The following is a 17,747-nucleotide window of genomic DNA, read 5'->3' on the forward strand; positions in this document are numbered from 1 at the left end:
AAAAGTCCCTTATGCACTCTTAATGTTAACTGGATTGTACAAATTGACTTTATATCATCAAAATGGCATATTATACTAAATATCAGACATGCTCAGATTAATTTGAACATGTAGTTGGAAAGCATCTGAAATGTGGTTTCCAGTCAAGTTGCAGTTGGAGAGCGTTTCATCCAGTAGCAGCAGGTAGATATTTTAAAGCAGACAAACTTTAATGGATGAGATACTTTTTGGAAAATAATCAGCTAGAGAAGATGAATAATGCCTCATCTGTTGGTCTTAGGCATCTGTACATTTGTCTGCTTGTCTCTCCATGTCAATATCCATCTCCCTTAATCTAACTATCTCCTTTTAAATGCTCATCTGTATGCAGAGGCTGCAGTATGACCTATTAAAAGTCATTTGTAAAATTGCAGCCAACTGGCTTGCCTGCAATCAGGCTCAATGTGAATATATTTTGACATGTGTTTTTCCTGCCCTCCGCTGAGTGCCTAAGGACCTGTGACAGCTCGGAGCCTCTCTGAATACTAATAAAGTTAGCACTAATACAGTTGGCAAGGACGCCTGCACACACACCTACATACACACACTGGAGCACTGTCAGTAGAGTGACACAGCAGACGCAATCTCCATATTCCTATAATATAGTACCTGACAGTCACTGCAAGTGGAACTGTCACCTTTGATCAGTGACTAAATGTGTCAGCCGGTGAACACAAAACGCCGCTTTCAGACACACGTAGACACATAGCAGCAGAATTATGATTAAGCACGCCAAAAATAGTCATAGAAAAAATGCAGAGGCATGGATAGCAGGTCTGTGTGAGAGCTGCTCATGTGTTTCCCAGCAGTGGAATCTGTCCCTGGAGACCAGCTGGATGACACACATGTTTGTGGGCTTTGGGAGCAGATGCTGCTAAGCTTCTGGAGCACAATTTTTAAAAGTGTGTTCAAAATGGAGAGCCATAACTTGGCATGTTATTTATTTATCGCTGTATGAAATAATGAATAGGTAAACAACTGTGTTCTAAATACTTAGAGTCCAGGAAGGTAGTGTTACGATTCAGAGGAAGTGTAGATCAATGGAGTGGAAAGTGTAGATTGATGGTTAACGGAACAAGAATAATGATGGAAGTTAGAGGCAGACAGTGAAGATGAAGATATGGTGTTGACAGCCAGATGCATTTGAGGTCTGGAAATTCAAGGATTTAAACCAGACGCCGATTTCCTGATAATTTGTGAACATATTGTTAAGGCTTGACAAGCTTTTGTGCAGAGAGGAACAGGTTGATTGGACTTAATATGTATATGCTCACTGAGAATATGTCCTATACTGCAAAATACCTCAAATAGGGGTGGATGACAGGGGTGGAGCTTAAGGGCAAAGAACGGCTGAGAAATGACTTGGACTATATCTTCAAAAAAAATAATAGTGAAAAATGGCCATCACAAGTTTCCAGTTCATAAAAAAAAAAAGAGTGAGTGAGAGTGAGAGTGAGAGTGAGAGTGAGTGAGTGTGTGTGTGTGTGTGTGTGTGTGTGTGTGTGTGTGTGTGTGTGTGTGTGTGTGTGTGTGTGTGTGTGTGTGTGTGTGTGTGTGTGTGTGTGTGTGTGTGTGTGTGTGTGTGTGTGTGTGTGTGTGTGTGTGTGTGTGTGTGTGTGTGTGTGTGTGTGTGTGTGTGTGAGAGACTGCATGGTCAATGAAGAGCACTCGTTATCTCAGCGAGCTAGTAAAGTTTTGGCAGGCGGAGGAAAACCTCACTCACTCTCAACGGACATAAACATTACTGCTGCACTGCGCTGGCTTCAGGGTAACTAACTGATAATTTGACTAACAGCCACATATTTAGTCTGTGTGAATGATAGTGTCAAACAGGAAGAAAACAAGCTTTCTCTCGTTTGCCTTGCAAATGAACAGTTGGATGATTTAACTGAGAGATTGTAAACGTTATGCTCTGAAGATGATGATGGACTTCTCTCTACATAATAAAGTGTATCCTCACACAAACACATAAACTGTAGCTTGGCTTTGCTCATTATACGAGGCAGGGGGATGAACAGTCAGCAGTTAGCACCAAGGACACTGTGGAGCATTCAATTCTGCTTGACTGCCTTTATGCTAGCTTAGCATAGCACTACCTGTTTGCATGGCTGTGTACTAGTCTGTTGGGACATAGCTTAGGTCTAAATGTGCCCTCAGCACCTCTTTGAAACTGTAGATGATCAGAACCATGCACCTTGTCCACTGGCTCAACGCTCAGAGAAATTGTCCCCTTTTGACTTTAGCTTGAGCACCTTCAACCAGTTACAGCCAGGTGGTCCCTCACTGGGTCCTTTAGTAATATACTGAGCCCCTTACTCTCTCAGTCACTGCCAAAATGTACTTCAGTTGTATAATTGTGTTCTTTTTGTATTGATAATAAGTGAAAATGTAAAACATCTTTAATCCTTCAATTACAACTTAAATATACTGTGATCTAAAACTCATTTGACAGACACGGAAATACTTCAAAATGTGTTTCAATGCTTTTGTTAAGAATAAGATATATGGGTTTTATCAACACAATCCCAAGTTTAAAAAAAGTGACGTACTTTATACATACCGTTTAAATTATATTACTGATGATTGATTAGAAATAAGGCAGAACCATCAATCAGATTTTCATCGTCATTCAGATGTCAAAATGCAGAAAAACATGTCGCAAAACCCTTCTTCAAACACACATCTGAGATTTCCCTCGCAAGAAACTGACCTATTTCATATTTACATTTGAGTTCTACAAGTGTTTGATAACAGCATTTGAGGGACTTACTCAATAAATGGGTTTGTTTATCCATCTATAAAGATCACAGAAAGATATCCGTGATTTATCTTTTCACTGTATCTGCACTTGTGTTTTTACCTTAATTGATCGCATTGGATTGATAAATATCAGTCAGACATATTTCATTAAAAACACTCCTTTGTAATCTCTGGTATTATTCTGATGTTTTCTGTTTGCCATGAAGAGTCCGACAGAGATGTACCATCTCACCTCCCACGACGTCTGATCATTCATCAGAGCATCAGACAATAAGAGTGACGTCATGGAAAAAGTTTATTTTTAGAGTTCATCTACGTAACTGGTGTGCTCTGTGTAGTTTGACTTTCAATTATTTTTAGCACATTTCACTTTCTTGTAACTCTTTATCACACCATAAAAGAGACAAAAATTGGTTTGACCAATTGCTGCTAAAGTCAACCTCTTTTAGCAACTCATCTCTGGCTTTCTTTCTTCACCCGAAATTCCAGGGACAGAAAAAATATGAACAACTTTCAGTCTATCAGGTGCAATGCTGATGCACCAGTCCATCTCCTAGGTTACTGCACCTCAAAAACAATACCTCAAGCCAAAAAGGCCCGGGGATGTTTGGAGAAATCTTGCTTGTGTTATTTTTTTTTTGTGCGAGTCAGAGCAGTGAAGTAAAGTCTTTCAGTCGTGGTGGTTTTCATTCCACAGCAGGTAACACATCACACGCAACCTATCGACTGGGTGGTTAGAAAGTGAGCAGACTTAAGGTAACTTTTAGATTGGGATGTTCACAGTGTGAGAGAGACGGATCACCTGTCCAGCCCCCTTCCTTTTACCACTTGTCTTTCTCCCTCTCTTAGTTCTCATCCTGCTGAGAGACGTACTACATCCGTCATCTCCTCCATCACTGCACAAACATCAGCTGTGTTGATATGAGTTGAGATGAGAAGAAATCATTTCAGATCAACCAAGAAAATAACACTGCAGCGACTCCTCCACCCTGTTCTGTTTGATTTCATAACTCGGATAAACAAACACACGCATTGGTTAGGCCAAATTTTCTCAGGTTCACACATGCCTTGAGTGTGTGTGCGTATGTGCCCTCCGCCCTGCTTTAACTACAAATGGCTTATCAATCTTTACCAGATCGCATGTGTTTTTTTTCAGACGCTCCATCTCTGCCAGGCAACACACTCACTCTCTCACACACACACACACACACACACACACACACACACATGTGGCACGCACAGCGTTAAAGGGGTGTCAGACCAAGTCATAAATCATCGCTGGATCAGTCTTTCCAAAGAACAGTGTGCCTGTCTTTTTTTTTTCGCTCTCTGCAGTCATCGCTGTAGTTTGAAGGGACAACTTTGGAAGATTTGTCTATTTGGTTTTAAAAGAATAAATATCCATAATATGGTAAACGTTATGTGTAAAGAGCTTTAATATGAGCACCCCCCCCCCCCTTCCACTCTCTCTGTCTCTCTCCTCGCGGTCTGGAAAAGAGCAGAACTCATCAGAGTGCTAATAAAAGACAGGTGCACTGTAATTCCTTTTGAACGCTCTCTCATCTCTCTACAGTTGGAAAACAGTGGTGTACTCTCTCTCTCACTTCACGTTCAGGGGGCTGGATACCAGAGCTACGTCCAATAAGGTTTTCAGATCATCTCCCTGCAGGACTGAGAGAATTTTCATCTGTCTGCCTGAGTTGAACAGATGGACAGAGAGTTTTCAGTGGAACATTTCTGTCAGCTCCGTGTATCAGACTCACTTTATAAAGAAACAGTAAAAAATGTGAGATTGGGTTGAACCAGCAAAAAGGGAAAAATGTGTGTTTCTGTATGCAGCATTTGGAGACTGTGGATTTTCCTGCTCTTACTGTAAGATGTTAACAGAAACAACATGGTTAGCCTCTATCATTGATTTTAAAGCTTAAGAGAATGTTGTTTACTAAATACATAATAAAAAAAACATTATAATACAACCTCTAACCATAATGTGTAGTTAGAGGTTATAAAAACATGTGTTTAATATCAGTCCTGTTCTAGCATCCCTTCACTGGCTCTCAATACGCTTCAGGATCTATTATAAGGTTGCACTGTTTGTATTTTAAGGCCTGAATGGCTCTCCTGTAAATAACCGACCTCCTTAGCCTGACATTGCCCCCTTAGATTGTCAGACATGGGCCTCCTGGCTGTCCCCCCGCTTACGGCTCAAACTCAAAGGTGATGGGGCCTTTGCAGTCAAAGCCCCTAAAGGCCCTGACAGACCAAGGAGAATGTCGGGCCGTCGGTCACAGTTGGACCGTCGGTGAGCGATCGTCGCCCTAGTTTTTGTGGTTTTGCGGCTCGTCGCTACCCGTTGGTATGTCGACCTCTTTTTTGACTGGTTCCACATGTTGAATCGGCGTTGGCGGTCGCTGAGAGGAACCTCTCTGATTGGCTGTTCGGAGGTTTCATTTCTCTCCAGCTCTCGACACAGGCTCGGGAAAGCTCCTTGAGCATGCCGCTGTAGTAATGCTTTCAACCATTTGTCGTCTTCGCCTCTTCTTTTCTTTTTCCACTAAAAGACCAAGGGCTGAAACGCCAGTGCCATTTTCAACATTTTATCAGACATTATTCTCCTTTAGTAGGCTACCTATAGGTGTCGCCTGCTGGCATGGAGTGTTCTTTGATCTTAGGCATGTGCGAAACATACGTGGTGCTTGGCCTTGGTGGCCACTAGTTCTTTGCCGCCTGCTTGCTGTGTCAGGGCATTACCAAGTGGGAGAGTCTTCCCTCCTACATTACGTCGGCCCCCTCTGTTGACTCTTTAAAAGTCCCGCCTCAAATCATATGTCTACATGTTAGCATTTGAGTCCTCCGGTCCTGAATAGGCCACTCATATCAGGTTTTCTTTATTGCTTTTTTAGTTATTTCTTTATTCTTATTAATATTGTAAGCGCTTGTATTTTTTTTCTTGAATGCTTTGTACAGCACTTTGTTCTGCTGCTGCTGTTTTTAAATGTGCTTTATGAATAAATGTAACTTGACTGAAGTCTAGAAGCTCGGCTGTTCAGAGCCGTTTGGAACAACTTTTTTCGGGTTTTGGGAGATTTATGCTGAAACCCCCCTTGCCAAATATTTCGTTCATAGCGTAAAAGGAGTCTAAGGCAATCATCAGTAAACAGAATTATGTCACCGTGGTGTTACAAGGGAAAGCTTGACAGGCAACAGTACACAAGTGCACTACAGCTGTGGTCAGCTGAAGTTTATTCAAGGCACATGTTGATCTCTGTCTGTATATGTACGAAGAATGGTGTGTGGTAAAGCTTTTGAAAACAGGGATGAGTGATGTAGATGGTTTTACAGGTATAGAAATATTGAACTCATAACTCTTATTATGTTGACTGTTAGGTGGTGACTACTTCCTGACATCCTCCTCTCACTTTCCTTAGTGATGCGATGACGTGTTTCTTATTTGACACGATTACTTTTACCTTTTGGAATCATGACTTTTTCCAGTTCATTACAGAAACTACATTTGCCGTGCCAAGGTGGATTTGTGGACCTTTATATATTTCTAAAAGATGCCAGTTATTAAAACCAAATACTATATTAGTGAGTTTTATGTCGAGCCCTGTGAGAGCGTCTTCTGCAAAAACCTTTCAAGTGAATCTTCGTTTGAGATCGGTTCAGTTATTATCCGTTGTACTCACAGTTCCATGTGTCCCTTTTTTTTCTCCCAACGTGATGAATGTAGTCTGATAGAACACGCTCATGAATGAATGATGGTCTTCTGTGATCAAAGACTGATGATACCACACAGCGTCACTTGATTTATTTCTCTTTGCATTTTTGTTTTTGTTTATTTTCTTCCTTCCTGTCCTGCAGTGCAAGATGACAGGATGCATGTGTGTGTGTCTGCGCGTGTGTGTCTGCGTGTGTGTGTCTGCGCGTGTGCGTGTGTGGTCTATCTGAATGTTGTCTGCCCCTTGCCTTGGCACAACCATTGATTCCTCCCGCTGTAACTTCCTGCCTGAGGCGACTGTAGCATTTCCATTTTCCAGTGGCAACACTCATGATCCAACCATCTCTTTAAAGCCCTCCCCCCGTCCCTTTACTCCTCTTTCCAAGTTTGGACAATCAATCACCCATCCATCCATCCGTCCGTCCATCCATCCATCCATTCAGGACTGCCAGACCACAGCCTCGTCTCATTCATTAATCATCAGCAGTGAGAAGGGGAAAAAGGGAGCAGTCAGGCAGAGAGAGGAAACAGAGAAAGGTGGTGGGGATGACAAGTGAAGGAGATGAAACTTGACCCTCCAGAAAAACCAAAAGAAAAAAAAAAGATGCTGAGATATTTGTGATGATTAATGATCTGTTTACTTATTTTTCAGATCCCGTTCTCGCTGGTGCAGTTTCCGCTCTGGGAATATTTAAAGGTATGTTTTTAATCATTCCAGAAACCTTCCTCTAACAGACTTATTTCCTTTCTTTTTTTGTTAATCGATGCATTTGACCCCTTCCACTCTCTACTTTTCTTCATAACCCTTATTTACAGAAATGATCCTCACCGGTGTATCTGTGTAGAGTTATAATAGTGTTATTGCTCTGACATATTCACTGCTTGCTCACACTCTGCGTTTTCTTTTATTATTGAGACAAATCAAAATGGGACTTAACACCTCTCTTTAATGGGTTGTCACGAATACCATCGAATGAGACGATGAGCACATCCAGCCCTGTGTGTTTTTCTTGCTTTAGCTTATCTATCTTTCTTTCCTTTCTCATTTAATTCTCCCCTCATGTCCCTCAGCTTGCCTTTGCTAATTGAATGTCCCTGAACACAGTAAAAAAAAGCCGTTTCTCTTTGAAAAGACGGCATTTTGTCCGAGTGACATCATGTCTCAAGGGCGCAAGAGGCGGACAGTCAAACATTCCATCAATGTTAGGCGCTAACGACCGAGCTATGACGAACAATACGCTGCACAGCTGTGCGTGTGCGTGTGCGTGTGCGTGTGCGTGTGCGTGTGCGTGTGCGTGTGCGTGTGCGTGTGCGCGTGCGTCTGTGTGTCTGTGTGTGTATGCACTGTATGTTTGTCTGTGCATTTTTGAGTGTTAGGTTTTGTCATTCACAAGTGTCTCTTTGTCCCTCAGTCAAAGGCCCTCTCTCTCAAGGCCATCTGGACACGTCCGCTGGTGGAGAGCTAAACTGCCTCTCCTCTCCTCTCCTCTCCTCTCCTCTCCTCTCCTCTCCTCCTATCCATGTAATGGCTTTCATAATCATTAAGTAACGAGGCATTTCCTCAGTTACAAAAGAAGATACCAGCTGACTAGTCGATGCATAAAAGGAAACAAAAAAAGTGACTACTTGCAGCCATAAAGACTTTTATTGCAAATTCCATCAGTATAACCACCCTGATGTTCTGAGGCTTTCATAAACACATTGAGTTTGAAATATGCCAGAGTGAAGGAATTTGGGAGAGTGCATGTGTGTGGCATGATCTCCCATCTGCTTTTGTGGGATGGTAATGTGCTGCGTTATTGCTTTTTGCTTTTTGCTTCACCCAGAGCCAGCACAGCTGTCAGGGAGGAAGTCAGAGAGAGGAGAAAGCAGACACACTTTTTCAGACTGCATTAAGTTCAACTCATCCATATATATGTCTATAACATAATTGATGGAGGGAAGTCCAAGACAGTGGCCTTTACTGTTTTCATCAAGCATATGAAAGGATATTGAAGGAACTTCAGTGATGGTCATCGCACCGATTTTCTAAATGCCTTCTTTGCACCAGACTTGAGTGTCATTGTGAGTATTTCTCACACTTCTGTCCCACATTAATTACACCATATTGTGGTTTTTCTCAGTTGTTTTCTCAACATAAACACGAGAAATACAGCTTTTCAGTTCATCCCATCTGCTCTGACCTCAAAAACAACATTAGAAAAACAGGAGGGTGTAACACTTGTAGGTTATGATTAAACACCAAGAATTAGCCACACAAAAAAAAAAAAAATTCAAGGAATCTCTCATGAAAAGGCATTTCAGGAACTCAGTTTAAACCAATGTGATGCACTTACAGATGTTCTCTCTCTACACATGAATACAAACACATACAAGATGCATCGACAAGGACCACCTCCTTCCTGTGGGAAGTCGTCCAGGTGCAAACTCTGACCCTGACACACGGTGTCACAGGTCAAAAAGTTTGTTTTCCCAGGTTTGCCCCATTATTATTTATTCACGAAACAAAGAGGAAGGGAAGGAGAGACCCAAAGAATGAAGGAGACAGAGAGGAATCCCCCAGCCTCGGCCTTTGATGTGGAAAACAAAAATCTTTAATCTGCTCTCTAATGGAATATGCAGAATATGCATGACACATCCAGAGCTGGCTGTCTCCTCCTTTCTCTCTTTCATTGTGTGTTTACTTGTTTGTTGTGTGCATGTGTCATGGATGCACACATTGTTTGAACATGATGTGCACATGTGTGTGAGGTAGGAGGAGAAGGAGATAACATGCAATAGATTATACTCACATGGGGGGGGGGTGGACAAAGCAAATATTAGTAATCGCTCCATGCTGTTGCTCAATTTCTCTCTCTCTCTCTCTCTCTCTCTCTCTCTCTCTCTCTCTCTCTCTCTCTCTCTCTCTCTTTCTCTCTCTCTGAGAAGTATTCATACCTTGAAGGGCCTGAGGCTGTACAGCTGTCCACGTGTATTTTACACAAAGGATAACCTTGTATAGACAGTCTCCTCATCGTGTTGCTGAAAACAGGGAGTGGGGAAAAGAGCGTTCATTCTTAAAACAAAAACATGAGGTGCTTTCACTCAGTAGCCGGTTGCGTTTGGGAAACCTTTCAGTGAAGTGAGAGATATCACACAGAGGAGGTACTTAATAAAAGCATCAGACTTGTTTTTCATATTCACAAGCTTTAATGATCTGTAGACACATTTTAAGCCTTGTGGTGAAGATGTAGAGTTTATTATTCAAACACAAGTCATTAAAAAGCAATTTTAAAAAAACACAACAAATTCAGTCAAATTTGATGATGTCAACAAAATATGCACCATCATGTACCAAATAAACACTAATGTAAGAAGAGGCTTTACCATTATTCAAGACTGACAAGAGAAAATTCTATTTTATATTATTAATAGGGCTGTCAAAAAATATGTATTGCGATGAATCACTGAATTTCAATGGTTATTGGGATTAATTGCATTTTTAATCATGTTTAAAATATATTATTTTCAATTTAAAAATACAAATTGTTAGGCTTTTATTCTGAATTTACATCATTTTTTTAAGCTGAGAGTTCTTTACTTGCTGTCTGAAATCAACCATGCTTTTATTTTGAAATAAAATTATGCCCTTCTTTTAGATAGAAGGTTACAACATTAAGTTAACCACAGAAAGAAGAACTTGTTATAGATAAAAAGCTAAATGAATACAGCTAAAGAGGACAGTTAAAAAGTGACAGTGATGTCATAAGTTAGATTTTACTATTCACTCGTCAACTGATCTGTTTGAGAGTTTGTTAAAAGTCAAATGAGACGATCAAAGATTCAACAGTCTAGTTGTTTTCATCACTGTGACTACTGGGAGACGCTGAGGCTTATCCACGGTGTGCCTAAAGGGACAAAATAGCCTATGAGATCTAAACCAGACAACCTATCAGGTTGAAAGGTTCTGCACAAACCTGCATCATCAAGCTTCTGTGACCAAGACAATAAGCCAGTTGCTACATTCTAACGTTTGTTTTGTTTGTACATTGATGGTCTGTTAGTGTGTCGGTCCTCTTAGTCCAACACAATGAGCTGAATGGAACAGACCGTTTACAGTGACAAAGTTACGATGGTTGCAGTTCATGTTTGGTTCACTCATTTGATGGGAGTGGCTTAGCGGAGTGATACGAGGTAGCAGAGGGAAAGGTGGAAACCATTTTCATCACATTGGAGTGTTCATGTTGCCAATGCCTACAGCCACTTTAACCATTTTTGACAAATTTAGATCAAGAATCAATTTTGTCTTCACAGTAAATAAAGACTTTTATTTTGTTAAATTCAGGAGGATTTCAGATTAAGTTTTGACATGAAGTCTTACATTTATAAATATTTTGTGAACATCGACACAGTAACAACATTTACTGATTTTTTTAAATTTATTTCTGGAGCAGGAAAAAGATGGAATGAACTTTGCAACTTCAAAAAAGCAGCAACACACTTTTTTTTTTTACAATAAACAACCAAAATCATAAAGTAGATTACAAAAACATTTCAATCATCAGTTAAATCATTTATACAGACATCCAGAACTTATTAGATTTTTTAAACATTTAAAACTGAGTGCTACTAGATAGGACAAGAGAGGGTGATAAGTTGTTCACCTTTAGAGTGTTAAGTTGCCATTTGAATGATTTTGTATTTTTCCAGTGTGGTGTTCATGTGGCCCCCGTATTAACAGAACAACCCCACGGCCCCAATGTAATCTGAGTTTCAGACCCCCTGTGTATATTTATAACTGTACTATTTAACTTGTGTGCTTTTGTGGTACATACATAGAGGTTAAGAAAATACCTTGCTGATAATGATATGTGCCTGTAATGTTTGAATCTGTGCTGATCTCGATGGTGTCTAGACTAAGTGTGTAAAGCTGCAGCATGTCGATCCTCTTGCCTCCCTCTCGTCCCGTCCCCGTTCCTGGGAAACAAGTAACATGACATCACTGGGGAGAAAAGGCAACACAAAAATAGCTGGACAGCCCAGTTCCCAGCCTGGACCCCAGCCTGGACCCCAGACCGGACCAAGGTTCACAATGTGTTTTCAATGTGTCTGATATCTGCACTAACTACAGTCTTCTCTCTCTCTCTCTCTTTGTCTCCCTCCCTCTTCCCCTCTTTGTTCCCGCTCTTTCATCATCTTCGTCTATCCTCTTTTCTCTCTCTTTTTCTCAGACTCTCTGGTCATGGAGGCAGGGTCACACGCTCTACTCTTGGCAGGCTGCAGTGTGCGGAGCTTTTGCAGGTGCAGGGGATTATATGCTGCTTTTGGGAAAGAGGCGGAGATGGAGAAGTGGGGAAAGAGGGGGAGGATGAAAAAAAAGAAAAGAGGGAGAGATGGATAGCTAGAATCGATGGCTGGATGGATGTGTGGATGGGTGAATGGATGGCCAGGAGGGCAGAACAAGTTTACCCAAAGCCACATTCTTGTTCTCTTCCGCTAAGTTGAGATCAGCTGACAAATCACATCCTGTTGCACAGTTGATCAGAGCTGAAAGAGAGGATAAGGTGAAGAAGAAGAAGGAATGAAAGGAGGAAACAGGAAATTCCATCCTTTTCTTCAACATTGCTTTCTTACAGTCAGTCCTGTCTAAAAAAAAGTCTTAGCATCACTGCTCTCAAGCGCTTCAGCAAATAAAAGTCATAGCATAGTGGACTTTTATACTTCTGTCTAAGCCTGGATGAGTGTCCACGTAGAAACAGACAACTGAAGGAGGAGAGAGCAGGGATAAGAGGGGCCAGATCTCACAAGGGCCTCTGCAGCTGTGCGACCTCCTGAGCACTGGGGCCTGAAGTGGTTCAAGAGGGAAGGGGAGAGAATAAGGGCCGGAAAGGAGCCAGAGAGGGGAAGGGGAGTGGAATAATAAGAAGACAAATAGAGGAAAAGGACAGACAGTAACTGGAGGAAATTAAATGAAACTATTAAATAGAAGCAGTAAATACATGAAAAAAGGCCAGAGTCTGAGTCTGTTGTCTGTGATCATAGTTTTTTATGTTCAAAGGATGTTGGGACAAAGGTGTAAACGGTATCAAGGATATAGTTTTATGATAAAAAAACAACCTGGAAATGATTAATCTACTTTGAAAATTAGAGAAATTGTTCTCCTTAGTTTCCAAAATGCAAACAAATTGATGAAGTAAAGACAAAAAGTGATGCAGCAGAGTGGTAAACAACTTTTTGATGTGTGTTTCTGGCAGCAAATTCAAATTAGGCATGTCGTTTTCCAAAAACAATTCAACATGTGATGGCTTGATAGATTGATAGACTGTGTGCTATTTTTAGATTTGGGGATTAAATCATCACATGCTGGTTTTATTTCAAATGTGCAAAATGTCCCAACTTGACTGAACTTGGGGTCGTTAGTTGTGCATTTTTAGACAGTTTTGTATTTCCCAACCTGTGAGTTTGACGTGTGTCTGTGATGTTGCTGTGTAGAGCTGCACGTCTGACAGAGGGCGATGCAGCAACACACAGCATGCAGCTTCAAGGACAAGGCTTTTTTTAAGTTTATAGAGAGGAATTGGCAGGTAACAGAGGCACATCAATGATTTCTATTCATCATCAGAAATATCCAGAGTTACAAAGATACATAGTACGTACCTTTACTGTTGTAGGTCTGGATAAAAAATCTGTCACATCATCAATCTTTCCCCTCAGTTCTCACCTTTCACACGTTGAAAAAGCAGAACCACAATGAAAATACATATTTCAGAAGAACAGATCCGCACACACTGGTCTGTGTTGGACGGTCATAGCTCTCAGTCCATAACTCTTACGGCGCTACAATGTGCCAGACAGCACAGGGAGCTTCAGCTTGCTGCTCCTGGGACAATGGAGAGATGGAAAAATGGAGACGGAGGTGAAGGAGAGGAGAGGGGATGAGAAAACAGCACCCTGAGGAGCTGAGACGTGGTCCTGCGCCACCCTACCTGGACTCAGTCAATGCAGGGGGGGGGGAGAGAGAGGAGAGGAACGAAGGAAATGGAATTGGAAAAATAGGAAGAGGGGGCGGGAGGTGTAGATGAGTGGGAGGCAGAATGAGACCTTTAGAGAAAAATTCTAAATAAAAGACTTGGAATAGATATGGAGCAGAGTGGAGTAAATAAAAGATTGAGAAGACTCTTAACCCGTTTATAGCCATGATTTAATTTCAGAGCTGCCTGCCCCTAACATCATCCTCAGTTGCTCCTTCAGACATATCCCTCACAGCTCCCTCACAGTGGGAGACAGAAGGGGGAGTGTTTGGAGGCTATCTGTGATGGGAAAATGATGCTGCGGAGGAAGCAACTGAGTGATGACACTTATTTACTTTATATCAATGCATTGATGTAATTGGACAGATTTAGTTTAAATTGAAGAGTGTAGTGTTACATCCAAACCGGCCGCCAAGTGGTCGCAGGATGTGAACGTCATCAACCTGCCCTCTCGCCCGCCCAAACTACCGTGTTTACACATAAACTCACCCAAACTGTTTGCAGAACTTTAAGTGAGGGGCTGACAAAGTGGGAGTGACAACTCTTTTGTTTGCATTCAAACATGCAGCTCAAGAACATTTCTGGACTTGTTGTAGGAGTTTTGGTCTTGTGTAAAAAGGGGATTTAAAACATGTTTCAAGCTTTCAGAAATAACATTATTTCTCTTCCAAAAATGTTACCCCTAATAATATAGGAAATATTAGAAAATATTAACATAAAGTGATTTATCATCTGAGAGGTTGACGGCTTACTAACATGCCCTGTATGTTGATCAAATTCTAATAAGGTTGAACATCAAAATCTTAGAAATTCAAGGGCAAACTGAGGCTAACAGAGGAGGAGGGGGGGGAAGGAGCAAGGAACTGTGGGGTTGGGTGGTAGTACGGGGACTCCTGAGTCCAGGGCAGGAATCATGTTCATGTCCCTTTGTGACCGAGCTGCTTTCCAACAGGGATCCTCAAATTTCACTTCCCCGTACACCTCGCTTCACACTCCCCTCTTTCACTCATACATAATCTACTTGACACTGGAAATGCTCACACAGGCGTGTTTAATCATCCTGAATATCTCCACTCACACCCTGCTTTGACTTACGACTTACTTGACCCTGGTTGAACCGGCCTCGGAGAAAAACAAGCTGCCCCCTTGCTTGAGATGGGATTACATCAGTGTCTGATTTTGCTCTAACCTTCATCACATCACATGATTCTTCCAGCCAGTTTTAGATCCTCCAGTTATGCGCTCAAAGAGAAAGATTTATGAGGGCAACGCATCCTTTTTCACTGCTGTCCAAGAATGTTACCGAACAGGCGACAGTAAGTGAGGCTGTAACTTCTAATCCTACCGACATTTCATCCACCTGAGTCGGAAAGTCACTCTGCTGCGCTGTGGCCCATATGGACATGTTTACTCAGAACAGTTGCTACAGTATGTGTGTGGCAGACTGACACACACAGCTCAGTAGGGACACCTCTGCATTCTGTCGCCCTTTTAGTTTCCAGGTAAGAGGGATGTCAGGTGTAACTTAAGGGAGGTAGTGAGCATACTTGCATCTGAATGTATCTGAATTTCTGCTTTTTTTTTTTAATGGTTGTGCGTACAGGTGTGTTAGTGTATTAGTGAATGTGTGTGTGTAGCTTAGTTGAAGGTGTGTGTAGTACGTAAGGGAATGGAAGTGTGTTTGGCTTGTGTGGTGTAGCAACTTAAAAAGTCTCAGATGGGGAATATTATCTTTTGTATAAACTTAATGGAGCGGAGGGCTTAGAAGAGTTCCCCTGCTAATTCTGAATTAATTGCGATCGTGTATGTGTGGTTAAGTAATGGACTTTTTTATGACTTCTTTTTTCAATATCTAAAGTGCTCTTAGAGTGGGACTCTGATGTTTGCTCTTTGCTAAATGTGTCCATGTGTGTTTTGTAGGTGCTGTAGCGGCTTTAGTTACCACTCCTCTTGACGTGGCGAAGACCAGGATCATGCTTGCAAAGGTATACACACTTGAACTAGAACACACACACACAAACACACACACATTGCACCTCTGGCAGCGACTTTTAAACACTGCTGTCAGATGATGCCTCGCAGGCGGAGAGCTGAGCGGGCCTGCCGCCTGAGCAAACTTCAGCAGTTTGAGGACGCAGGACGGAGTGGGCTGAGGTAGCGCCGGGACAGTAGAAATACATAACACACACATCAATCATCTGATGAAGACTGTGGGCCGTGTTAGGGAGACATGTTTGTGCGCATGGTTAGTGTTAGGGTGAGGACTTGAATTTCCATCTCAAGGCTGCTTGTCACCGAGAGGTGAACCAGAGGACCAGTGTCCCTCCGGTAACTCTGTGTGTTCTTTCAAACAGCCTCTCTCTCTCTCTCTCTCTCTCTCTCTCTCTCTCTCTCTCTCTCTCTCTCTCTCTCTCTCTCTCTCTCTCTCTCTCTCTCTCTCTCTCTGTGTGTGTAAAAGTGTCCCTCCTCTTCCTCCCTCTCTCCACCCCCTCTTTCACTTCTGGCTCGCTCACACTGTATGTCTGGCTTCCCTCACTATGTCCTGTATGTGTGTGCAAAGGGTAGAGAGTTCAGAGTTACCCCTATCCACTAGTACACACACACACACACACACACACACACACACACACACACACACACACACACACACACACACACACACACACACACACACACACACATTAGCTGTCCTTGAAGAAGACACAGTGTTCCCTCCCTTTCTATAATAACTAATGGGATACCGTTATTAACAAAACACTCACACAGTCTTGATCTGTAGCTAGAACTGGTTGGCTGGACGTGGAACATCTCGGTACAGAACAAAAGCTTCCTGTAAACACAACATTTGAAACACAGCTGTTGTGATTTACCACCAGCAAAGGACTCGGCCTGTGCTGCCTCACTGATGTTCAGTTGTAACTTTATAAGGCCAACATTTGTGATTCCATAAAGGCCCCACAGGTGGGCTGGAATGAGACTAAACTGCCAATGAAAATAAAATATTTTTTTAGAAGATAACATCCGGATAACAACCTGAAAACCAGGATTTTACACACACACACACACACACACACACACACACACACACACACACACACACACACACACACACACACACACACACACACACACACACACACACACACAGATATATATAAAAATCAAAGTGTTTCTGAAGCAGGACTAGAGGTTTCTGGGATTACAATCAATCCTGCTGCAAATACTTTACATTGAAAGTATTTTCAGTTTCATTATGTTGAGCTATTTGTTAAGTAGACAATTCTATATTATTGGAAGTTTTATTTTGCTTTAGTTAAAATTATTTATTTTCTCTTCTTAATGTTTGCAAATTTTTTAAATTTTTCTCACCTATGTCATCTTATAACATTTTTCTTTTCACCATTATGAAACCCTGCTGGTTTAAAAAATGGATCCTGCAGCTTCATACTATTTTCCCTTTTTGTTATTCATTAACTGCTCCATTCAAAAAATGTGAGAAATATTGAAATATGGCCATCAGCATTGCCTCAAACCCAAAAATAAATCCTCAAATATCACATGACAAACCATGAAGAACTAATAATTATAATTTATTCTTTATTCATCTGTTTAATGAACACACACACACATGCACAAACAGGATCCTGTAAACATTCATGGAGAGATGTCAGAGTGAGGGAGCTGCCCATAGCGAGCGCTTCAGAGCAGTTTTGGGGTTCGGTGCCTTGCTCAAGGGCACCTCGACAGTGCTCAGGAAGGGGACTGGCACCTCTCCAGCTACCAGGCCAATTTCCGGACTTGCTCCGTGCCGGGACTTGAACGGGCAAGCCTCCGGTTCCCAACCAAAGTCCCTACAGACTGAGCTACTGTCGCCCCACTAACCGCCTAAAAGTGAAACAAAAACTCAGGAACATTCACGGCAAAGAAAAGCAGCAAATGTTTGGAATTTCTCCTTTGAACAATGCCTTACATGATAAATCAATTATCTAAATATTTGTATTCACTTTTTTTTAATCTCAGCTCCAATAGAAATGTACTAAAAAATGTACTTTATACATGTGAAAATGTTCTTTAAGTTAAAAATGTCATCACAACTTTACGTTCTTCAATCGTATGTGATTTTTAAAACATCATCTACCACTGAAGTTCAGTTGTTCTTACTCCCACCGCAGCACAGGACTACAAGTCCCTGCTTTTCATACAGCATGACAAATATA

The 17,747-nt window shown here is 41.7% G+C and overlaps 1 protein-coding gene across 1 annotated transcript in view; it reads left to right on the forward strand.

The window, feature by feature from the left end:
* The window catches only part of slc25a26 (solute carrier family 25 member 26), a 53,315-nt gene that overhangs the window by 26,112 nt on the left and 9,456 nt on the right, over positions 1–17,747 (forward strand). The window contains exons 6-8 of the mRNA XM_020633095.3: positions 7,173–7,217; positions 11,731–11,800; positions 15,451–15,515. Coding sequence (XP_020488751.1) covers positions 7,173–7,217; positions 11,731–11,800; positions 15,451–15,515 — 180 coding nt within the window. The remainder of the gene's footprint in view (positions 1–7,172; positions 7,218–11,730; positions 11,801–15,450; positions 15,516–17,747) is intronic.

This window comes from Labrus bergylta, chromosome 5, assembly GCF_963930695.1.
Source record: "Labrus bergylta chromosome 5, fLabBer1.1, whole genome shotgun sequence".
NCBI lineage: Eukaryota > Metazoa > Chordata > Actinopteri > Labriformes > Labridae > Labrus > Labrus bergylta.